Source organism: Peromyscus maniculatus, chromosome 15, assembly GCF_049852395.1.
Source record: "Peromyscus maniculatus bairdii isolate BWxNUB_F1_BW_parent chromosome 15, HU_Pman_BW_mat_3.1, whole genome shotgun sequence".
NCBI lineage: Eukaryota > Metazoa > Chordata > Mammalia > Rodentia > Cricetidae > Peromyscus > Peromyscus maniculatus.
The window spans coordinates 16,461,736-16,488,540 of NC_134866.1; the positions used below are offsets into that span (position 1 = coordinate 16,461,736).

Sequence of the window (26,805 nt, forward strand, 5' to 3'; positions counted from 1 at the left end):
ATTCACAGTAGAATACATTTGTGACATACCTCATTCATGGTTTTCTACAAAAAGTTTAGTTTCTCAAACTTTGCACGATATTAATAAGTGCTGTAAAACATTTAATGCTATGAAACACCTAATATAAAGTATTGTCACTCAGTATTGTGTGAACACCTTTGTGTATAGAGTCTGTCTAAAAAATAGGTGGTACATTGATTTTTTTTAAATCTATACTATATTTATGTAAAGAAGTATTAACTCTGGTTGATGAAGCATGCTGTGAGGCATCATTGGTGTGTGACTCCATGGCTATTTCTTGCAGTGAAAGAAAGTAAGCAGCCCTCTGAATTCTATGAAAACTTTCTTTCTTATTGATAAAACTGTAGATTTTAAATATAACCTTTTGAGGGTTGAGTGGCCAATTTACAAAGCAAGGATTCTCATTACTATTTTGATTCAAATAATAGACTTAGAACCTGCTTTCTACTTAGAATAATTAAACAAGTCTTTACTTTCAGAGTCTACATCAAATGCAGGACATAGAATGGCTTGGTTAACATTTTTTTTTATGGCAAATAAGTCCTTCCAGATTACAAAAGGACCATGTTTTTTGTTCATATTTAGATTAATATCAGGGACTTATAAGCAATATATCATTATAATTAATAGCTAGTTAGACTTAAGTAGCAGTGTAATGTTTTATTCTACAAAATCTGGGAAATAATTTAGCACTCATAACTATATAGAAGACATTGACTTTGTTGCAGAGTTGAAAGAATACACACACTTTCAACCTTCAGATCTCTGTGAAAAAACCTGGTGAATATATGGATATATTTAAAATACTGGTAATTTTGCAAAAAAACTCAAAGCAAAAACCGAATGGAATGTTATAACCGGACCCTCATGATCCCGTCGGAGTAAGGAGAGATGACATGTAGATTCATTGCATTCCCCAAGGAGTACACTCTCCTCAGTAGAGGAAGTTTCCTTGTTAGCCTAATCAGACCATGAGAATCCTGAGGCTGTTTTTCCTCCAACCCCTCTTGTCTTTTGATTTATCCTTACACAGGAATGCGCCCCATTATGATGTTTGAAAAACTGATAAAGCAGCATGTGGGAAGCTAAGATGTTGTAAAAAGCTTAAATTTCATTTATTCCTCAGGCTTAGAACACAAACTGAGAGTTATTCGAATTAAACTCAGTTCCCAAACTTCCAAACTGGAATATGACAGCACATGGTGATTCAAACAGAGTCACAGTCCCAAAGTTTGCACAAGGGTGCAATCAGAAAATGTCATAACTTTTGGGGACATTATAGTCTAATAAATTTAAAGATTAAATGAAAAACATCAATTCCTTCAAATACTTTATATCTCATGTGCTCAAAAATTCTGATTTACCAGGAATACATAGATGAGGTAATTTCAAAGAGTAGTACTTTGATTTTCTATAGTTTTTTTTTTTTACATAGAGCCCCCAAAACAAAAGAAAGGAATATTCTTTTAAAAAATTTAAAAAGCCCCAAGAAGTTGTAAAGAAAATGAGATTGTTTGGAAAATATTAAAACCATTAGACTTGTTTTTACATATTTTTGTTAACAATAGCTTGACTTTTGAAGATTTCATAAAATTTTCTCATCATTAGGTCACTATGTAGTAAAATGTATGCAGATATGTATTTTGAATCTAATGGTATTGGTAAATCGGATATGTGCAAGTCTTCAGCCAGCAGAATACCTTGCACTTGGTGAGTGGTTCCACGGTGCCTACTTTGTCCTCACAACAGCCCTGTGAGGTAGGCAGAGAAGTCATTGCTATTCTACACTGCAGTTGGGGACTCTGAAGTTCAGAGTCTCGGGGTGACCTGTTCAGGGGTCATATGCGTGATTCCTCTACTTCTTTGGCCTGTTCTTACCTATTTTCCTGTAATGACCATGTGTGCAAGGACTAACCAGGGGAGTGAGAAAATGTGGACCCACATGAAGGTTGAAGATGGATAAACAACTGGATAAACCACAAAGGGATCAGACTCACCTTTGGACTTACATATTATCGATGACTACCTAGAATGGAAATACATGAACTGTGCTGAAGTGTAAACCAGCAGGCAAAACATTTGACAACCACCTTCAGATATAAATGTACTAAAATGAATGGGGATCGAGAGAGAGAGAGAGAGAGAGAGAGAGAGAGAGAGAGAGAGAGAGAGAGAGAGAGAGAAACAATGAAAAATTTCCCGTGTTTTATACAGGATGAGGTTTGTAATTATATTTGAAATCGAAACTTCCCTGACATATCTGATGACTGGAGTCTATTCATTCCGTCAGTTTAAAAACAGAGTGTCCCCGATTAACATAAACGATGATGGACAGGACAGAGACCTTGGTCTCCATGCCGAGGACAGTGCATAACCAGGGCACTGACCTTGCATATGTTAGAGTACAGGCAGCAAATCCCCATGCTCCATCAGCTTTGAATGGAGAAAAGAGGTGGGGAGGGCAGAGGGGAATGAAGTATTCAAGTCCACGACAGAGTTGCCTGGTTTGTTGGGAATAACTCCCGTAATTGAAGCAAAGGACAAGAATAATGAGCTCTGTCACAATAACAGATTAGAGGTCTCAAAGGTCCACCCAGAGAAGTCGTATAGGAGGTTGTGACTACCTCTGCATGTTTCCATGGGTAGCGTATGATACTGTAGGGATCTGACAGTGATGTGAAGCCCCCTTTGTAAATTTTGCTTTAGGAAAAAAGAAATCACAACATAGTGAAATAAATATTCATTGTTTGGCTTAGTTCAGATATTCTTAATTAAACAGTACCATAGACTTTATTGAGCATTTGAAAATATACACAAGGAACAATAGCTTTTTCTCTGTACTTATTTTATATTTGACTTTCTTCCAATAACCCACTTTTGATCATAAAAAGGGCACTTGTTTCTACAGGAGCTGTGTACAGCTTGCTCAGTTCCAAGTACTGTTTCCGCTCGACTTCCTTGTCATATTGAGGTCATATCTCCACTTGGTCAGGAAGCAAATTCTACAAAGCTCCAAAAAAATTAACCGCCTATGTTGTTCTTTCAGATTCCATCTCTCCATAGAGTTCTGCTAACTTTTTAAACTCTGGCCCCCAGTCTCCAAGGTAGTGATAATCCTGGTCTGATTGCGTGGTTGCTGAGTCCAAAGAGCTTATAGACCCAGCTTCTGACCTCTGACCCTCATAGGCATAAGTCTGTAGAGAGTCATAAGGGGGTACGCTGGGGTCCAGGTCTGCTTCTGCCAGTCTTTGCTTAATAAACTCCTGAACATCTATACTCTCCAGGGTGGACAATGTCGGGTGTCTAGGAGTGAGCTTCACTTCAGGCCGAATGTCTCTGCGGTACTTGAACTCCTCTGCAGCAGAAGGATTTCTCAAAGCTGTGATGTCAAAGGCCTCAGTGTCTTCTTCCCCGCCTCCCTCATCATCGTAAGTGACCACATTCTCCCGCACATCTTCTTCTGAAATGATCAAGGGCTCTTTCTTGCTGCGCCTCAGGGTGATAAAAAGGACCACAATGGCTGAAGGAAAAATGGAAACAGGATGAAGTTAGAAGAGAGAAGGCAATGCTTGGACTTTAAGTATTAGTGTTTTCCACAATGTTTTCTACACCTTCTAGAGTCAGTTCAGCATTGCAACACAGCCTTGATCTGCATGCTACTGAATGAGCCAATAGACATTGGGATAGTTCAGAGAATGTCTAAACTGATAACCTCAGTAAACCATTGCAGATTTACTAATCTGTGTGATACTATATTATTCTCTTTTGCTAAGATTGTGTCTTGACACTCACTGCAGTATAAACAATAACTATTCATTGTTTAGTGTGATGGAAAGAAATCTTTTAACTGGAAAAGGTCTGTGTTTATAATTTACAAATAATTATTTTGTATGGATATTAAGAAGGCAGAGCATATTTCTATAAAAATAATCAAAGTCAATATTTTTCTATAAAGCTGCAAATAGTTTTTACTTTATGCACAATTTTTGCTCTATAGGAACTGTTCATTTTGCATTATTTTTCTCATAACTTATGTATTCCTCACAGCAGAATTTTGGTTCTACACAATTATGAAATGAAGAAGCAGAGATTAAAAAAAGAGGAAAATAATACAACAACCCCAGACTTATTGAGGAAGACACTAAATAAAAGAACTGAGAGAATGGGTAAAGATGTCAACCATTTAAAATAATGGTTTCGGTAGCAAAATTTCCTATTAATTGATACAGACATTGTATACACAGGTTAATGCCTAGGCACAAATATTCAAGCATGTGAACAACTAGACTGTGTCTTAGGGTCTCTCACCAAAAGTTGTTAGTAGTATTGTTAACACTGGATGAAGTCATAGAAAGAAGTCTTGACACCTGGTTTTGGTCATTTCTCAGTATTTTATGCCTTTACACTTCAGCAAATAGAAAAGGGATTTCAGTTAAACTTTGTTGTAGAAAGTATGCACATAAAAAAGGAAAAAATAATCTACACTATTACAGTATAGAGAGATCATTTGTATTCTTCACAAAGTAAATGCTTCAAATTTTGTGTGCATTACACTTACATAATGAAGTGTGGAGGATAATACTATGCTTCTTAAGTTGTATATGTGTCTATTTTGCAAAAGTTTAAAAAGTATTCATGGTAAGGCTTGTTTAGATTTACTTATTTTGAATTTATGTGTATAAATGCTATTCCTGCCTGTATGTCAGTGAGTTGCATGCATGCCTGGGGCCCATGGCTAACAGAAGACAGTGCTGGAGCTCCTCTTGTAAGATGTTATATGCATGCTGGAAAGCAAACCTGTGTTCTCTGCAAAAGGAGCTAGTGCCCTTAACTGCTGGGCCACCTTCCAACTTTCCTCAAGATGTGTGTTGCTTCAAAAAAGAATAGTAGTTATTTAAACCATGAATCTAATGATTTTCAAATAAGAGGATTATTTGCTCGTAACCAGTGACTCCCATAGATAATACATACAGGCATAACATAATAGTAAAATCCCGGATAATTACATAACCTGCATCATTTTCAGAGTGAAAGGGAACCATTTATATTTGCGTGACATTAAGGCATAGATTATCTCTCTAGTTACAGGCAATTGTGTTAACCCAGAGACCATAATGGAAAGGCACAGACTAGATTGTGGTCCTGGCTGTTTTCATACATTTTTGTCAGTTATTGGTGTGTAACGTGACATCAAGTAAATACCCTACAAAGAATCTTGGTGGGAGTGAACAAGAGAAATTTCCATTAAAGTGGAGACAGGCTAGGTGATTGCAGACTCTTTGTGGTATAAATAACCTTTCTAAGAACATTACTGTTAATTGTTGCTATAAAATTATTTCTGGTTTACTGTTATACTGTCCTTCTAACTGTTCTTGAGAATGCCTAGAGCCCTTGAAACTGTTACTAAACATTTCTATCAAATCCCATGAAAAAAGAACACATCATTTTAAGAACACGAGTGAAGATAATAATTAGAGACAAATAACTTATTGAAAATTTGGAAATGAAATTAAAATATTAAAAAGAAATTAACCTGGTCTTTGAAATCATGAACATGATATGGATACGCCATTTTAAATTATTTGGTTGGGAAATACAATATCAAAGAGCCATAGTGTTATAAATAAATATTATAATTTTATATATCATATATATTATAAATATATATTACAAATTGCATACTTCTTTGTTTAAAATTATCAATCATCTTGGGTTACTTGGAAATAGATTTTAGTTGTACACCTAGCATGGAATCTCAATTATTGCTGTATTTTTGAGATGTTATCATTCTTCAGTGTTCCATCATTTGTTAGTAGATTTCATTTTCCTCTCTTAGTGAACTTCTTTTTTTTCCTGTCTTAGTTTCAAAATTACAAAGAATTTGAGATCATTGTTATTATCTTTCCTTAGGTAATTTTGAGACATATTTTGATGGAGCTCAAGCTTCCTCAAACTTGCTATATAGCATAGGATGACTTTGAATTCCAGATCTTCCCATTCCCTTCTCAGCACTACTGAGATTCCAGATACATTCTGCTATGCCTGGTTCATATGGTTCTGAGGACTGAACTCAATACTTTGTGGACACCAAACATCCTCTATATACATGCTACTGAATTTGGACCCCAATATTATTTAGTTTTAAATGATTAATCTATTTAGTATCATTTTATGAGTATAGACATTTTGGAAGCATGTATATCTGTGTACCACTTATCTGTAGTTGTCTTCCGAGGCCATAAGAAGACTTTGGATCCCCCAGAACTAGAGATAAGGACTGTGATGAGTCAATATGTGGTGCTGGGAATTGAACTCAGGTCCTCTCTAATGACAGCAGATGCTGTGAACTGTTAAACCAATTTTCCAGCCTCCCTGATAGTATATTTTCATAAACAAAAATTCAAATGAATTGTTCTTCATTTCTTAATTTTACTCCCAAGGAAACACAAGTTTAGTTAACTACTTTTGTACTGGTTTTTCAGATTATTTTTCCTATCAATTATTTATCATCCCCATATTGGGATTGCTCAGGGGTTTCCAGATTCATACATACCCCTTGTGTGGTCTTCATTTGCTTTTATTGTGACATGAATTACAACACACTCCCTGCAAGTTTACATCATCACAGATGTGTTTACTCAAAATGTCTGTTGATCCTTTTATATGCCAAAATATCTTGGTATTAAATGTGGTAGAAATGAAGTATCACAATCATAGTGATTATTTTGATTAGCTCCACAAATGCTATTGGCAGCCTCTGGTCATGGCAGTTATCACTGAAAATTTCCAACTTGGAAACCGAGAGTCTCTCGAGATTATTTAATTGAGAACAGATTGGCAGTAACTGCTCAGCCTTCTTCTGTTTCTCACTTTCTTCTTTTTAATTTTTAAAAGACACATTTCAATGCCTAAAGGAATTAGCAAATGTACAATGTACATAGGAACACAATTCCAAAGGTCTGAGTTGCCCTGCTCCCTTCTCTTCCACATATTACTATAAAAGACTAAATGGAAAAGCTTAATGCAGCGTGGCTTGCTACAATGAATATAGTGAATATTGCTGTCTTGCTACAACGAATAAGGTCTTGCTATAATGCACTAAAACACTGAGTGCTATGTGGCTGGATGTGATCAATAATTTTTAATGAAGTTATTTAACTGCTAAGTTGCTCCTGACATTATCAGTAGACCTGTGGTATAACGTATTGTCTGTTTTCTCTGCCGCCATTTTCACTTTCGACTTTCAAGACACTGTGTGTTACTGATTTTCTTTGTCTCTCACCCTACCTTCCCTCCTCTCCTTCTCTCTCTCTGTCTCTTTTCTTCTTTACTTTTCTCAGCTCCATCTTTCTTTCCTTTTGAATCTCAATATACCTGCACCCAGGTTACTCCTGGTCTTCCCTCCTGAGCATGTTCTTTTGCTATGTCACTTGCACAAAGTGTTTCTCTGCTGTGCAAAGCTTGCAAAGATTCAGGGCATCCTCCACAAAATATAGTCTTCCTTGACACCACCCAAACTCTCTCAAATATCGAAATAACATGGGGTATTTGACTTTTACACAAAGTATTCTATTGTGACTTTTTCTTTCGCTTCATTCAAATTATGCTGGTAAACACCATATCAAAGAACTCCTCGCATTAGCATCATTAAAAAGTTTGGTCAGGAGAAAACTCATGACGTCATGATTCTTAACCGTGTACGCGTTCCTTACTCTGCACTTCCTCTCTAGAGTCGCCATACTTGTTAGAATCATAGGCACTTACCAAGGAGAATGACAACACAGAGGAGAATAGCAATCAGGGCTCCTGTGCTCAAGCCCGCGGAGGACAGGAAGGCTTCTGCATGGCAGGTCCGCACACGCCCATCTCTCTCGCATGCACAAACCCTGATTGTGAGGGTGCTGCTGCTGCTGAGAGAGGGGATGCCACCGTCAGAGATCATAATGGGCAGATAATACACATCCTGCACAGTTCGACTAAATCTCCTCCGCCTTGTCAGAATGCTGGCTGTGTTATCTACGACAGACATAAGCAAAACAAAACACGCTTAGTAAATCTGCCGTGAAAAATTCACATTTCCTTTCATGGATACAACAGGTATAGGATTTTTTTTTTTTTTTCAGTTTGTAAATGGACACTCCACCATAAAGGGGCAATTATCAAAGGAAGAGCAAATATTGGTTTTCAAATTGAGAAACCTATTTGAAAAGTTAAGAGACCTAGCATCAGGAAAAAAGATTAGAGTGGCCTTACAGAGAAGAAGGTAAAACAATAAAAACTTTGGACGTAGACCTAGTCACTGAGACATTTAAAATGTGAAAAGGGCATGAAGCCAGTAGAGAGCCGTAGGAAACTTCCAGAACAAAGACTGTGGTAGTGAGTGATTAGGCAGACATTTCTATTCTTTCAGCAAATGAATCATCGGGTCCCTTCTATTCCATTGATCTTGAATGCACCACAAAACAAGACAGCAAGACTCCGACAAAACAAGACAGCAAGATTCCTGATAAAGAGACAACATCTTTATAGATCATACAAAGGCACTGAGCTGAAATGAAACTGGGAACTTCTTCCACACTGTCTTTTACTTTGATGCAGGAGCTCTGCAGGCTGAGGCGAGGAAATGCTGATGACCTGACCTAGGTGGACCCTGTGTACCACAACACCGAACCGCCTGCTACTTAGCACTTTTGATGAGGATACACACTAGAATTACAGCTAAGGGTGACTAGTCATACAAGAAATCAAAGATATTTTTCTATGGTACTTTGAATTTTTTAGTAGAAGTTTTATGAAATGGTGACATAAAACTTTTATTTTTTTTTTCAGCCAAGAATCTGACTTTTAAAAAGAAAAGGGAATTTAAGGAATGATGATCTCTCACCTAGAAAGGCAGAGCAGGGCAGAATAACAGGTTCCTGACAAAGGGTATTCTGTACTTCACTGGACCCACAAAAGCATATGTGGTGGAACACTCACCAAACTCAAACAAGATACTCTGAACATCAGGAATGAACATCAAAGATGGAAACAAAACACACAATCTCACAAATACAAGATAGGTGTTAAGTGGTAATAAACACACACACACACACACATACACACATATATGGATAGATATATGGACATACAGACATAGATGATAAATGAATAGATAGATAGGGAAATATAGATGAAGAGAATATAGAGCTTTCAAATAAACAATCTTAAAAGCATTCACTATATATATGCATATATATACATAATCAATTAATCTCTCCATTTAAAACATTAAAATATTACACACAAATTATGTCTACTGTTTTCAAAGTGTCATTTTAACCCCATAGTGTGAATGTAGAGTAAGCCACCTAACATGGTGATAAAATAAGAAAAAAAAATGACAAAGAATTTTGAGATAACAAGGAGGTCACATGTCATGTACAGATTTACATGAGCAGAAGGTCTCTAAGTAATTCCAGAGACTGGTAAATTTCTTTCAGAACATAATTAAGGTAATTGTGTTTGCAGTACATGCACTATCAGTTCAGTGCAGAAATACCAACACATCTGCTTTACTTCTTCAAAATAGTATAGTCCTTATTCATTTTATAAACCCATTTCTTATTCAGAATTGATTATGCAAGCCTATTGGAGGAATAAGCACAGATGTAAAATTTAATGTGAAAACTAAAAGAATAATGTGCTGACATAGAATAGTGAATATTTCACTTCAAAGGCATTGAAGTGCAATAATATCAAATATAATATTTTATTTATGGAACTTTTTAATGGATAACATTGTGGGATTTTTCATTAATATATTTATAGTAAAATACATTGTTGATATGAAAACTGTCTTTCCATCTCTGTTTCAGCAATGATAGAAGGCTACAGAATAGCAGTAGTAGAATGCAAATTAATATTGGCCATACAGTTTGGATATAATTTATTTAGTTAATTTTATGAACATCATGTTTCTATACATTTAAAAAAATTGCACATAGCTAGTTGTTGGTGGTACACACCTTTAATCAGAGCACTCGGGAGGCAGAGGTAGGCAGATCTCTGTAAATTTGAGGCCAGCCTGGTCTACAGAGCGAGTTCCAGGATAGGCTCTAAAGCTCCACAGAGAAACCCTGTCTCGAAAAAAAAAAAAAATCCCACATAATGGATCCTGATATTTGACTACTTTTAGTAAATTACATAGAGTTAAAGTTAAAATAAGACGTTTTAAAATATTTTAAGTGGCTAACAAAAATCCATTTAAAAGTCCAACATACCTTAGAAAATATGAAAACCACATGTTCCTGAAAGTGGAAAGCAATATATACAGATTCCTAGCAATTTCAATGGGTTCTTTGATTTTAGTAAGCCTGAGAGATTCTTTTTATACAAAGGACAGTAAAATAGACCATAGAAACAATCTTCCTAAACCCCACAAAACAGCAGAAACATTTGAGATTCTCAGCTGTGTGCCACTAATTAGAGCAAATGTTTAGGTTTTCTTTGTTGTTTATCTGAAGACAGCTGAGAAGAGCTGCTTTATCCAGAAGAATAGGCAGGCTTTTACATTTCAGTGTTCCCAGGTTCTCAGGCAGCTCTAACAGTCATTCATAATTTAATTCATGGAGCCCACACATGACACAGCTTTGTCTGGGTTTCCTGTAAAGCTTCACTTACATAATACGTTTTGATATGAACTCTACTCAGCAGGAGTTTGTCTTCTGCTGGTTTCTTATTACAATGTCATGGATTACAAAATAACTACCCCAATGAACTAACCTAAGGTGTGCTCCTTCCATGGCATAATCTGCTAGACTGTCTAGTGAAGACTTACTCCTCCTTTATCTCTTGCCTCCCCCTTCAAAAACCCCCAAGAACGACTACAATCTCAGTGCTTCAACTCTCAATTCTGCCTCTTCACTTGGGTTTGCAAACATCTTGCGGCCTCACTTGTGTGTCTGCCAGAACACCAACCTACCATCCAACACACCAGTATGTTCTCATTTGCACCCTGTAATGCCATCTCTTTGACCATCTGCCACACATCTTCTTCATAAACCTTTAAACTACAAAGAAACCCGACAATCTAATAATTCTGATTTTAGATTCATAAAAAGTTGTGGAAAATTATGTAGTATTTATTCACTATACTCTAATGACATGTTTTTTTTAAATAAAGCTTTCAGAGGAGACTAGAAATCGATGAAAATTACTGTTATTGTTATAAAATTTAGTAAAGTAGCACTTTTGAGGTTTTATTTTTTTTTCTTCTACTTTTGTCTGGTTGCTCTATCAGTCTCATAAAAAAAACATCTTGCAAAGAAGGCAGAAGAGTTTATCGACACTTTGGTAATGATCTTTGAAAACTCTTTAGTCCATTTTGACAATTAATTATACAGAAGGGTTATATGCATATACAATAGTGTATAGAAAAACAAAGAAGAACATATAAATGTATTTGAATCAAAATTGGATATCATGTCATCCGGAAATCTCCTCATGAAAAACGTGATAATTTAGGTGACAGGTAAAAGAAGCAAAAGATAGTAGGCAGGTGGGGGAATGCCAGTTTATACTAGCACTCAGGAGGCAGAAAGAGGAATGTGGAGGCTCATGGTCAGCTTGAGTCATGGCCAGGTCACAACCCAAGAATTATAATGATAGACATGTCTCAAAAGAAAATGAGAAAGATAAGGTGGTGGTTAGGTATGGGGCTGTTACATGTTCAAATTTAAAAACCAAACAATAAATACTAAAAAACCACAATCATGGCAAAATAATAAAATGGTAGAAGTGAATGGCAAAAGTAACTGTGGTAAATGTTTGAATTTGAACTCCAAGGAACTCCTCTACTTATTATTAACCACACACTTTTTTTTAGCACTAAAATGATGAGTCATTACAAAAGAAAAAAAAATCATGTTTAGTTACTCGATGTTTAATCCCTGAAGAAAGTCTTTAGTCAGTTCTGGCGAATACATATTTCCACTCTTTCAATTTGTTGAAATGCTCACGACTATTTATGCAGATGTTGGGTCATAGTACTTCTACAATGTCGGGGCTTCTTTGCAATAAGTATAATGAGGTAAAAATAGGGGTGACTGTGTCTTCAGAGGAAAACAAAGGAACATGTCTGGAATGGTAAAAATAGATTTTTATACTTTGTTTTCTATGATTTTTTTGAAGTTTTGTTTTCATAGAGCGCATGAGTCAGTTTTCTTTTTGTTCTTGGGAGTGGGAGGAAAAAAAAGTGAGAGACAGCGTGGGTTAGTAAGCCAAGCATTGGGAAATGGATCAAAAGGGCCGCATCAAAACAACACAAAAAATGAGTAGTGCTTGAAACATTCAGAAAGAACAAAAGCGCATTTTTCCACCTATACTAAGACATCTACTAGAACTCCTTGCTAACATAGAAATTCACGCGTCCCTACTTTGGGGTCAGAGGGTGTACATAGTGTTTAACTTCGCAGCATTCATGCTCGGAAAGTGTAAAGCGAGAGGACAGCGTGGTCCTGTCAGGTGAAGCCAGATAAATGTTAGTAGCTGGTGACCCTGAGACTTGACTGGTAGGGGAAGGAGAGCCACAGTAGAATCAAAACATGTCCCAGCTCCTTGTTGACAGCAGCTAAGCGACACAGCAGGGCACAGTGGCTGCCACATCCATTAGAGGATGTCTGATGCTTGGTTTGTAACTTAGGGGCGATTATGTGTGCACTATTTTGTTTAGGAATGGGAGAAATCACTAAATGTTTTCTTGAAACTCTGTGGATAAAAACAGAATTTTAAATGTTTATGCTCGGTGGAGAAATTAAGCACATTACAGCACCAGCTGCGAGTTCTTATTTGAAGGCCAAAAATAAAACTATGGGGATATTGACTGCTATGCAGCTGACAATGCTAAAGAAATATAAAATAAGCTCTGAAAAGCTCCCAAGGTTTCCGCTGGGTCTCAAACAAAAGGACTGCATTGCCATACCAGTGCACTGAGAAATTTGAAAGAAAGAGCATCAGAAGATACATTAAAAGCTACAGAGTCAGGACAGAAATCATTTCCATACCATGTCTGCTTCAAGTTCTCATTTAGTACAATTTCAAATGTCTCCACACAAACCATTATTTTCCTTTTCACTTACATGATCTTTTAAAAAATGATATCACAAGCAGTTCATTGTACATTTTCTGAGGGAAAATTAGTATTACAAAGAAGCAATTTAAAATAATTCAGTGAAGGCAAAAATAATTGATGAAAATTTAAGAAATATTTTTATAAATGATATTTATAAAGTCATTTGTTTTCTTATTATTTTTGACATTAAAATATAATCACATCATTTATCCCTCAATACATTCATCCAAGCAAACCCTCTTAGGTATGTATCAGACCTCTTGTCTCTGATTCCTTTAAAATACATGGTCTCTTTTTTTTTTTTTTAAATTGTAATATATATATAGAGAGAGAAAATCATAGATATATAAATACATACTTTAATTTGTGATATACATATCACTTAGGAATACCTATATTTATATATATTCCTAAATACATGAATTTAACCAACTTAGTCTGTGTAAATTCTGTATATATATATATATATATATATATATATATATAAGCTCACCATTTAGTATTGAAAAATAAATCAGTAAATGCTTTCCTGGGTAAAACATTAATTTTTAAAAATATGATTAAATAAAATATGATTAAATATATAACTTGAAAATACACATCAGCCGGGCGTTGGTGGCGCACGCCTTTAATCCCAGCACTCGGGAGGCAGAGCCAGGCGGATCTCTGTGAGTTCGAGGCCAGCCTGGGCTACCAAGTGAGCTCCAGGAAAGGCGCAAAGCTACACAGAGAAACCCTGTCTCGAAAAACCCAAAAAAAAAAAAAAAAAAAAAAAAGAAAATACACATCAAATAAAAAATGTAGAGAACTAAGGATGGATTAGGTTTTATGTTATTAAACTACCATCATTTCTCATAAGAATAATACCATTGCACATCTTATTTGATACAGCATTTATGATCAAGAATGGTAAGTGGACTGAGAAACTTCACATGTTCTAAAAAAAAAAATTCTTCAATACTTACAGTACTGAAATTGAAAATACAGTAAATACACAACAATACAAATTTTTAAAATGTGGCACAAAATATCTATTCATGCACATATCCATGAAATAGAATACTAATTAAAATTTAAAAACCCGGTGTGCTTTGGATCCTTGTGAATGGCTTAGACATTACTGTACAGAGGTATTGGTGGTCTCTTTCATTGCTAAAATCTGTAGGACTTACGAATACACTTTACAGTTAGAGTTAAGCCTAGGACTTAGTCTGGCAAACCTCTTTACATTAAATAAATCCTACTCCCAAAAGACCCAACAGGAGGTTTCTGAAATAAATCAAATCCACCATGCTGACTAGGAATTACTTTATGTTAGAGGAATGGTCTGTTCTTCCATATTAGCCAAGGCATGAACAAACAGATCCCTAATACATTCCATTGATGGCCTGCTGGCTAATATTACTACTACAGTTCAACTACTAGAGCTGGTAAACCAAGAGGCTAAATTTATTTAAAGGAGAATTTTGGTGATAAACTTAAAATTTTACAAGTTCCTGAAGGGAAATGTGCATATCAATCAACAAACGTTTCATGCATTTCTTGCTACAATTTTACAATTACTTCTTTGTCGTGTTTTAAAATTCTTTTTAGATTTTTCATTTCATTTTATGTATGAGTGTTTTGTGGCGTGCGCGTGCGCGTGTGCGTGTGTGTGTGTGTGTGTGTGTGTGTGTGTGTGTGTATCATGTTCATAAGTATGTCCATGGATGTCAGAAGAGGGTGTAGATTCCACATCATTGAAACTGTGGATGATTGTAAAGCGGCATGTGGTTTGCTGAGAACCAAATCTAGTGTCTCTGATAGACCATAAACCATTTCTCCAGCTTCTTAACCTTGGTTTAAATTTAAAGTTTAAATTTAAAATAAGATTGCATTACTAACTATTTAAAGCCAATAAAGCTCATTAAATTAAATCAAATATTCACAGTCTTTTTCATACTATATCTTATAAAATAATCATCCAGTTTTATTATCTTAATATATGTGATTAATATTTAATTAATGATCTAGGGAAAACAACTTTTCAGAAGAATATTGATCATTTTTGTTTAGCATCGCATAAGTTTTTTAATGATTACAATTTGACTCTCGTTGCCCAGGAGCTAAATGGTAGATTCATTTAGTTGTTTATAAGAATAGACAGTTTCATTTTATTTATGAATTAGATTTCAAGAAGAACTAAAATGTGATCAAGTCTCTCTAATACAATGCTTGCTAGATTTTTCTAAACAATGCATAGTATGATTCGTCTGTCACCTGTATAAACCTCTTTGTTCAAACGTGTTCTCTGTGTCACTCCATCTGGTCAAATCACATTCCTAATGCATTTTAAGTGCAGCATGAATGCTCTCTCTGCAGTCACCTAACTGGCTTGCATTGCAAATCACACCTCACGCAATTCTTGCTTCTTGAACCACACAAGGGCCATGGAAGCAGGAGTGGCAGGTGATTTAATTCCTTCGAATCCAGACAGTTTACACCACTGTCTGACACACTGCAAACTACATACCACTTTAAAGATTAAGTAGCAGGAGTGAAACAGTGTTAACCTGAGAGCTGACAGCAGAATTTCTCTTAGAGGAAAAAACATTTTCCAAGATGGGAAGGAAAGAGAGGTGTTAAAGTGTGGTGCAGTGGGACCTGGAGAGATGCCTGATGAAGAACAGTATAAAATGTCAGTTGGATGGAAGAGGATATGAGTGTGCACCCTGTATTATTTTTAAAGAAAAGTGGGTATTTTTTCTTTTTGTCTAATAAATGAACAAACTAAAATTTTCCAAAGCATATTTAATATTTAATATGTTTTCTGTTTTCTACTCTGTTATTCTTGATTTATAGGTATATTCTATACCCAATCCATTGTTTTTGGGAGCAGAATAATTACACATTGAGTATTCATACTTTGTCTTTATATATGTGAGACCTTTATCTTATTTTAAGTTGGTTTTGATGACCATATATTTTCATAATGGAATTTCATGAGAGGTTTTATATAGTTGTTAAATTTTCTGAGCATTCAGTGGGTGACTATGGCCTCTCAGCATTAATAAGAGACTACAGTTTAGGTAGCAGAGTGATTTTTTTTCATTCAAGTCCTACCTCTAAAACTACTAGTAACTATTTGCTTCTAATTTGCAAAAGATTATTTTAACTTCATTCAAATTTTTTAAAATTTGAATTCATTATCTGTAAATTTGTAAAATATGTTGTTATCCATAAAGTTGGAAAAATTTCTGAGGGTATGTTCATATCATTGTTAAAAAGTTCTTTTATATTTTTAAATTATGATTACATCATTTCTCTCTTCTATTTCCTCCATCTAAACCCTTTCTTTCCTTATTCCCCTCCTTAGTCTTTTCCAAATTAAGGGCCTATTTATATATGTTTATACAAATATTTATATACACATACATTATACACACACACACATATATATACATATACACATACATATATGTGTGTAAAATATGTATACACATTCATATATGTCTACATATACATATTTATAATTTCTAAACATATGAAGCACAACTTGTTCAATCTGTATAATGTTACATGTATGTATGTTTTTAGGACTGATCATCTGGTGTGAAAAACCAACTGGTGTGCTCTTCTCCTGAGGAAGATCATTTCTGCTGCTCGCAACATTTTTTAGTTGTCTGTGGTTCTTTATGTAGCATTGAGGTCTTCTGGCTTTTCCTTGTCCACATTTGCATGTCTACTGTTGTTTTCCTTGTTTAAGATTTTTTTCTTCTTTTTTTTAGAATTTTGAAAGATTTTTTTCTTAGTATTTTAATAGAAAATACTCTCTAGTGTATGCTATGAACTTCAGGGGTTCAATTTATTTGACCCCTACTACACTGGTTACTTTAGTCACTGTCACCGTGACAAAAGATCAACAGAAAGTTAAGGAAAGAATGGTTTGTTTTGGCTTGCATGTCTAGAGGGAGAGTGTTCATCATGGATGTGAAGGTAAGGCATAGAAATGATAGCTAGAAGCTGGATGAGCACATTTTTTATCTACACAACATGAGATTGAGAGAGCTTGAAGTGAGGAGAGGTTTTAAACTCTCAAATCCATCTCTAATGAGATACTGTTTCCTGAAGGTTCTATAACATGCTTCTAAAGAGCACCACCAACTGAGGACCATGTGTTCAAATTCATGGGCCTATGGAGGAACATTTCTCACTCTAAGTGCAAACCTGTTATATTCTGTTACTTCCCACTTAGAACAGATTCCCAGAGACCCCAGACTTAAGCCAACACTGAAATATCTCCCTGCAAGCATCAATGCTGCTGTTTTGGATACATCCACATGACATTTTTATTTAGCCATACATGTTTTCAAGTAAAGTAAGGATAAATGAATTGAGATTGATATGAGATTATGGACTATTACAGTCATTTCTCAGGACTTTCGTGTATCTACTCATCTCATGAGAGCTAGTCTTTTAGTATGGTATGCCCATGGATACTTTACGTTACAGTGAGCCAATTGAGCACACTGTACTCTGATGAGTGGGGAATTATAGCAGGTTTTAAAAAGTGACAATAGTAACCCTGGGTAAGAATAATGACTGTCACACAGAATTAAAACCTGCTATAACTAAAGTACTAGAAAGAATCCCATACCACACTAAATATTCTCCGAAGTTGCCTCATTATTACACAGAACTTTCAGGGTCCTCAGTCACCCTAAGTTTGTTGTTTCTGTTTCTGTTTGGCTTTCTCGCTTTAGCAATTGTAAATAGGTTGGAATGTTTCAGGTCCTGAGCCAAATATATGAAGTTATCTTTAGCCCCCTAAATATCCATTAGCTGGGCGGTGGTGGCACATGCCTTTAATCCCAGCACTCCGGAGGCAGAGGCAGGCAGATCTTTGTGAGTTCGAGGCCAGCCTGGTCTACAGAGTAAGATCCAGGAAGCAAGGCTACACAAAGAAACCCTGTCTCGAAAAACCCAAAAAATAAGTAAATAAATAAATAATACATAAATATCCATTAATTGTCCACTGCTGTTTGTGAGTTAACCTCAACTTGACTATGAGATAAACATTTAGAAATGTAGGTAGCTTTCACTAAGACACAATGTAAACATGAATGGAAGTATCTGAGGCTTGTTGCCCAGGGTTTCTGACAGTTCTGTAACATCCTAAGTGATGTGTACACCAATATATTTGAAAATACTGATACATACCCGATTTTTTCTTCTGTTACTCTAAGATTTTTATGAAGCTGTTACCATATTGGAACATGATCATTGGGATAACCTAATGCTGTGTTCTCCAGCCATATTCACTTACATTCGGAGCAGAAATGAATTATGTTACTCCCTTTGAATTGAGAACTGCATTTTTGTAAAGCATTACCACCCATTCTAATTCTCATATATATTTTGGAGATCTGTGTGTTGCTTCAAACCTGGGGTAAGGTTCTGAGTTGATTACAATTATCATCTTTTTTTATTAAGAATTTTTTATTCATTTTACATATCAATCACAGATTCCCCTCTTCCCTCCTCCCACCCCTGCATCCTCCTCCCCCCACAATCCAAACCTCATTCCCTCCTACAAGAAGGCAAGCCTCCTGCCAGGGGCAATCAGCAGAGTCTAGTCCAGCAGTAGAGGTCCAAGCCCCTCCTCCTGCCTCCATGCTGTGTAAGGAGTCCCACCACAGGTAGTGGGCTCCAAAAAGCCAGCTCATAAACCAGAGATGGCCAAAAGACATTTATGGAATTGCTCAACATTCCTAGTCATCAGGGAAATGCAAATCAAAATGACTTTGAGATAACATCTTACATCTGTCAGAATGAATAAGATAGAAAACATGGATACTGGCTTACTTTGGAGAGGATGTGGAGCAAGGGGAACACTCCTCCACTGTTGGTGGGAGTGAAAACTGGTACAGCCACTTTGGAAATCAGTATGGTGGTTTCTCTGAAAAATTGGGAATCAGTCTTCCTCAAGATCCAGCTATACCACTCTTAGGCATATACACAAGGAATGCTCAATCATACCACAAGGACACATGCTCAACTATGTTCATAGTAGCATTATTCATAATAGCCAAAACCTGGAAACAACCTAGATGCCCCTCACCTGAAGAATGGATTAAGAGAATGTGGTAAATTTACACAATGGAGTACTACTCAGAAGCAAAACCAATGACATTATGAAATTTTCAGGCAAATGGATAGAAATAGAAAATATCATCCTGAGTGAGGTAACCCAGACTCAGAAGAACAAACATGGTATGTACTCACTCATAAGTGCATACTAGATGTAAAACAAAAGATAACCAGACTACAACCAACAGCTCCAGAGAAGCTAGCTGTAACATGAATTGCTAAAGGTCTTATTATAAAAAAACATGGAGCCTGATAATGAGGTGAAAGCTGAAAGATCAGAGGAATAGAACAAGTTACAGTCACCAGCTCGTACCTCACCAACTCCATGAATCCTCTGACTGAAATCCTCAGCCTGCAGAGAGTCTCAAGAGCAAGTTCCTGTTTTCTCAGACTGAAAGCCTCTAAGTCCTCACCCAAAAGATCTAAGCTGAACTTCTTAAAAGCCTCTAGTTCCTGGTCCCCATGTCTTATATACCTTTCTGCTTCCTGCCATCACTTCCTGGGATTAAAGGCATGTGTCCTTCCCAAGCAAAGACATGACATCTCAAATGCTGGGATTAAGGGTGTGTGCCACTATACCTGACTCTGTTTCCAGTGTGGCCTTTAACTCACAGTGATCCAGTGCGATCTCTGTCTCTCGAGTGATAGAATTAAAAACATGTGTGCCGCCAATGTCGGGGCTCTATATCTAATCTAGTGACTGGCTCTGCCCTCTGATCCCCAGAAAAGTTTTATTTGTTAGAGCACAAATAAAATATCACCACAGCTAGCTAACAAGAAGGACCCAAAGTGGGACACATGAATCGCCCTGGGAAGGGGAAATAGATGAGATCTCTATTATTTTCTAAATTTCAAAGATTTTAGCATACTAGGAACATATCCATACTTGTAAAGACAGATAATCATTAAACAATGCCTTCTTTTCCAAGCTGAGGTAGTATCAAATCTGTTCAGTGAAATTATTCCCAAATTAACATGGGCTTTTAGAATAAAATAGGGAGAAAAAGTAGGGCTTGGGCCAAACTTTACTCCACTTATTACAAAAGAAACTCTGAATATGGGAAGCAAGTGTTTGTTTAGTGAGAGAGAGAATCAGAGCAGCAAGATAATTAGGCAGATTAAGGTTCCAGAAAGGAAGAATGTGGAGAGATACTTGACAAACAGCAAGGAGTGACTTGTTCTACCTCTGGTTTCTTCTGCTAGGAGCCACTACGGATTCAAGATTATACACCAGAGCACAGAGCAACAATGAGAGCTCTTTAAAGTTTCCAGGGTTGGTACTCAACCTGGAAATGAAAAGACCTCAAATGGGTGTGACTGAGTTTCCCTGAAGACTTTTTCTAACAAGGAAGATCTAGTTGGAAGTTACTTTTAGAAGTCTATCAGAGCTAAAGCCCTACACTAAAACAGAGAAAGGCCAAAAAGACCTCCTTGGGCCTGTCTTGGTGTAGGAGCACTGCCAAGCACAACCAAATTCTTTGGAAGATACTCCAGATTTACTGTTCTAGGAACAGAGAAAATCAGAGATGATCAGAATTTACTCAGCTCACCTTCTAACTGGATTCATTTGAATATGTTTGGATGGGTTTTTGGAGGAATAGTGTCTTAACATGAAAACATCTTATAGTGTCGAAGTTTGAAATTTTCAATCCTTTCCACAGTGTGGTTGGGAATTTAACCAACAATATAATATTGCTGGGAGTTGGGTCCTACTCAGCAGTTTATAGATTTGTTCAGCTTGAGTGGATTTATGCCATATTGCAAAAAGCTCTTTTCAGTGGGTTCTCTCCTTTGTTCCTCTATCATGTGGGAGAAAGTGTCTTCCATTTTATACAACGCAAACACTCCAGGTTGTAAGCAGAGAATGTTTTCTCTACCTTTCAAAGAATCTTTAGGTTTGTGACATTTGGAATTGTGAGAGCAAAAATTTACTGTTTTTCAAGTTTCCATCCTCAAGTACAATGTTAAAGAAAATTGCAAGAGAGAATGGTATAGTTTCCAGGCTATTTGTTCACAAATATGTCACTAGACACATGAGGGAATATGTCCCATTATCATTAAGAAAACAAACAAAAAGCATATTAACAATGAACGAGATTGGAATCTGCTCCTGTAATTAGATTAGGCTGATATCCAATATTACTCTTAAGACAGATATGTTCAAGAAAATACACAAAAAATTAAAAGATGCATCAGTGTCTTTCATGTCTATCACTAAAAAATGGTCACAAACCAAAGCAGTGAGTGTTTGGAACACATTTTCTCTAACAGACCTCCTGCTTCCCCAGCAGATCATTAGCTCCATGCTGGTATTTTCTTTCAGTATATTCCTAGCATATGTCACAGTGAGTAATGAAAGCTAAGGAAACCCGAATAACTCTTAATAAATAAATGAAACATTTTGATGATTTTAGTTCTTCAATTCCCCAATAAATTAGTAGATTACAAATTAACTAGGAATAAAATGTATAAGAAAATATGCAAAGAAGGAAGAAAACATGAGTATCGTTTAAATCATGTTATTCAAAATGGAGTTCATAACAAATTGGAATCTTACTACAATTCAGATGAAGGAATACCCTTTTAGCTGGTACAAGGAGCCTAGTTATCTCTCATTAATTAATCTATGCCTAAGGAATACTATAGTGTCTCTCTAAACCATATAGTTTCTTATAGGATTTAGTTCAGTGAGGAACCAGTATTGCGGGACATTCTGTATTCATAACTTTTAACCTACTAACATGACATCATGTATAAATACTCAAAGACAGCGCAGTGTTCCTGAATGAAGACCAAGGGATATTTTACGTATGTCCTACTGAACAGAATACATTCCGATAGTTTTTCCTGTTATTATAGGATGCATAGGGATGATATGCAACAGACTAGGTGCATGAGGAAAATACAGAGGAAGGAATCCAGAGAACATTGCCTTCTCAGACAAACAGCTTATGCAGGAGGTAGTACTTTGAAAGGAATGTCCTGGTATCACTGATCAAAAAAAAAATAATTCTATCCCAGAATCTTAAGGTTATTACATAATGATTATAAATAAAAATGATTCTTTGGCCATCTCACAATCCATTTTTTATGAAAAAAATGAAAGCACTTATTGATAAATCTTATAATACTAATTGTCTCAATTGTTAGTTTTTATATCTTTCTCTTAAGACAAGAAATAGAAGCACCTAGTTTCCATAACATATGAAACTTGGATTACTACAATGTATCTTTACTGCCCATTCTTAATATACTTTCCACCTTTCATAGATGTTGACATCATAAAGATATAATCTACTTCATTTTCCTCATTCTGGTACATTGCCAGCTTCAGGCATTCAAGACTCATTCAACTTCCTGTTCAAATCATTGAACCAATCTCCTTTTCTGATGTTAAACTTTCATTGTCGTTGATTTAAATCTGGGGAACAGTGGACTATAACTCTTTACAACAGAACTAGATGTATCATGTCTAAGCTCGCCAAACACTCCCTGTGCTTAGTCTTGCTGCCATTGGAGTGGTAGTAATGGCAGGGGTATTGGAAAGAGCAGGAAGTGGATTCTGGATGTACTTCTGAAAACATACTCACACATCATAGAAACTGACATGGAGAGTTTCCAATCTATACCCAATGAATATGTTAGATGATTTTATATCTACACTAGAAAAATCATTAGACTTATTTCAGTGAACTACTTCATTTGCGTGGGAATTAAAAGAAAAGATCAATGTTAAACTTTGATAATATCATTCCACCATTTTCTATAAATATGTATTTTAGTTAAATAAACAGAATATGTACACATTTTATTGTGGTACTGTACATAAGTCTCAATTCTGCACAGAGTTAATTATGTGTTTTATGTTTGCTCCAACATATGCAGAGAAAAGATACCTGTTCCTTATAAGACTGATATATTATTGTCTCCCATCAGGATTCTATACAAAATGGTAAATCCTAGACCATAGCATATTCAAATCAACATCATAAACATTTGGAGGGATGTTGGTGCTAATTAGAAAATTACATATACTAATTACCTTTTAATATCCCCCCAAATAAAACAGGGGGAACAATTAGACAGAGCATCTAAATAATAATACACTTCCCATAATTACTAACTTGGGTGTGTTCCTTTTCTCCATATAAGGCAGATGATTAAATAAAACTAATTTTAAAAATATATATTATAAACTTTTTAAAACCACAATCTCCTACAATTATGAACATTTTCTGTCCATCTTTTAGGATACATTTACCATAACAAGAGACAGTGCAATGTGTACAGCACTTCTGCATAGTTTTCCTAATGCAGCATGATTTCAAATGTTGCATCTGATTTTGTGGCTCTCTTTGGGACATATTTTTCACTTTTCCTAAATTAAATATATTTTGCCCTCTAGCAGTTGCTGCAGCAATTATAAACACGTTTATCAGCTAAGATTTCTCTTACAATTTGCCTAAGAGCATACTGCATGTACATTTCTTGTTTAAAGAAATACTGAGTAAATTCAATGAATGTTATCCGTACATATGGTTCAGTTTTAAATACAAGCTAGTCACAGATCATAATACACTAACATCAGATTGAGTTTGAATGTCAGTTTGCAAGCTGTTCCTGGTTATAGAGGAATGAGACAAATTTAATAATGCCTGTACCCTGCCAGTCAAAATAGAAAAATCATAGATCAACAAAACATATCTATGTTCACCTTCATTATCCTTAAGTGTGAAGTTTGGGTTCACAGGTAGGTGTTCATCAAGGAAGAAATTAAACCTTGGTCCATTGGCAAAGTCATCTTTATCAGTGGCAGTGATGGTGTGAATAACCTAAAGAAAAGAGAGACACTAACAGTAACTTTAATTTGTTTATTCCTTAGATTTAATTATACTGTCATTTTAGTTGCTGTAATTAACAAATTTTAAAGATCTATTTTCCAATTCAAGTGTTTAAAATTAAACACATCAAAAAACCAATTAACTGGCTTATCGTCCAAGATTTTAGGAAAAGAGTTTTAGTTTAATTTATAAATACCTACACTCTTATTTTACATAAAGATATACAAATAATTTGAATTTATTTCCTTTGTGTACCATGATACACTAGGGCTTATATTATTATGACTCAAAATTCCTTAGGGCTAAGTGGTTATAAAATTTCGGTGAAGCACTTTTTTTTTTTTAAATAGGAAGCATTTTTGCATAAATATAACATTCCAGTGTCGTGGTAGCAGAGTGTTGCTATATAGGTTGGTCTCTGTCCAAAAATGTAGGAACAACACAGCCCCCTCCTTAACAATTCAAGAGAAGCAAGGAATGACAGTGCAGGCCCTAAATTTCATATGAGAGAAAATTGAGTCCCATGAACTGTGATATGCCCGTACACCAGAACAGTGGTGTAAGTGACCACAGAACTTTCAGTGAGTCACTGATGAAATCTGACCTTTATGGTGGCTCCGGCAAAAGAGAGAATACAAATTCTAATTACCTTGACAAACACTACCCTAAAAATATGTACCCAAACAAGTGAAAATGTGTGATGTTTCCTCTTTTAGGAATTATTGTCCTAAATATTCAGATTATCAACTTATTGTTTTCAATTGAAGAAAACACTAAAATAGCTTCTATTGATGATTTAGAGTATGAAAACACAAAAATAACACAGCACAAAAAAATCTAAATCCCTCTTTTTGTACTGAAAATATTGGTTGGTAAATGAAATAACTAGGACAAAATAAAAAAAAAAAATAGAACCAAGGCAATAACAAACGCCCGCCTTTGTGTCATGAGATGCGGGAAGTATTTATACTCTGGAAGTGGTAGATGTCTTCCATGCATTCTCAGGTCTCCCCGCACACCCCTGCCATCAGTCATCAACCTCTGCAATCTCTGTGGAAAAGAATTCCTCAGCCTCCATCCTGATTTGTAGAGAGAGAAATCCCTATGGTGCTTTTGTAATTTATTTCACTCTAGAGGATTTACTTTAGAGATGAAAGTTCTTCCTGTTGTTTTTCCTCTTCCATGTTAAGTACAACTCCTTCTCCACATAGATTGCTTTTTCCAGTTTGACTTTTGATTCCAAATAGACAAATGCGCTGATGAAGAATCAAAAGCAATCTCAACCACACAGAAAGCTTCAAATAGAGTTCAAAATGTTGTGCCAACTGAGGAATGTATTTGCATTCTCTATACATCGGTTCTTAATATAATCTAAGTGAAAATCATGTTTTATTTTAAAATTTGTTTTCAGGGTTAAATACACTCAAACATCACACCTTATGTCTTAGTGCCCAACTCACTCACAGGCATGCACATGCACACTGAAATACACGCATGCACTCTCACACACTCATGCATTTATTGTACACATATTGACAACATACAAAATATATATTTCTTTTATAATGTTTCAAAACTAATCTTATACTCATGATGTTCATTCATTATGATTCTTTAGTTTTTAATACTACTTTCCCTGAAATATTTTTTAACATTATAATCTATTTGCCAATTCAGTTGTTAACTAAGAGTAGAATTTTGGAAGGATAGGCAAAGAACAATTTATCTAGACAAACTGAGTATTTTATTTTGTGTTTACAGGGAGTATCATTTTCTTTACTAGTCATTTGATAATAAACTTATAAATAATTTGAATATATTCTAAATCCTAGAGTCATGAGCTCCTTTGTGGTAATTCTGGGGTAATTAATCTTGCATTGTGTTCTCTATTTTTGAATTTTTTCTATAATATCCTTTCCATTTTTACGCAAATAATTTTATATTTGAACTCAACAAAGAGCTCATTAATGGCATGTGTTTGCTTGAAACAACCTCCAGTCTCATCCACAGTCCAAACAATATTACAATGTGCTTCAAATGTCCTGAGCACCTGATAATTTTGCAATATTGATAGTCAAGGGCAAGCATATTTACATTTTTATTCACTTAATTTTGTAGTTTCCTTTCCTCTCCTTTGTACTTACGACTTCTTTTTATCCATTCTACTATGTAATTATTATTCCATCATTCCTTTATTAAAATATATGAGTAATCCATGTTGGGTATTTTATATCATTTTAAAATCTAGCACATAGCTAGACAATTGACAGTTCTCCGTAAGCAATATTTTCAGGGTTTGTATTTTATTCACAGTTTTGAGGGCTTTCTATTTCTGTGATTGCAGGGCAAGGTGCAATCTCTCACAGCTTGGTTTTGATTCTCATGTTTTCCTGGATTCACACAAATGTTCTCAGTCAAGAAGCCAAGCTTGGATTAATGCATGACATATTTGATAATTTTTTAAGATGTGAAAGACAGAAAGCCATAGAGCTGGTTTACCTTTTGAAAGTGGAATGCACTTGATAGTCACTAACTGCAAGCAAATAGATACTAAGAAAATTTTGACAATATCTGAAAACAAATGTCACTGTTTTTAAAATATATTGACTACTGTGTATTGATATGAGGGTACGTTATTAGGAAAAAACTCAATATCCTATGTTTAAATTAATATAAATTTTCTCCTTGAAAAGACACTTTTAT

General features: G+C 35.4%; 1 protein-coding gene across 8 annotated transcripts in view; it reads right to left on the reverse strand.

Annotated features, from left to right (window-relative positions):
* Positions 1 to 1,116: 1,116 nt before the first annotated feature.
* Positions 1,117 to 26,805, reverse strand: part of Cdh18 (cadherin 18) — an 860,101-nt gene continuing 834,412 nt past the window's right edge. For 4 of the 8 annotated variants that reach the window (XM_016000295.3, XM_042261387.2, XM_016000299.3 and 1 more), the window contains 3 exons: positions 23,976 to 24,093; positions 7,786 to 8,037; positions 1,117 to 3,541 (listed from right to left, as the gene is read on the reverse strand). In XM_016000295.3, the coding sequence (XP_015855781.1) occupies positions 3,051 to 3,541; positions 7,786 to 8,037; positions 23,976 to 24,093 (861 nt within the window). In that variant the 3' untranslated portion in view covers positions 1,117 to 3,050. The remainder of the gene's footprint in view (positions 3,542 to 7,785; positions 8,038 to 23,975; positions 24,094 to 26,805) is intronic. The other 4 variants (XM_016000300.3, XM_016000301.3, XM_076551717.1 and 1 more) reach the window with 4 other exon arrangements.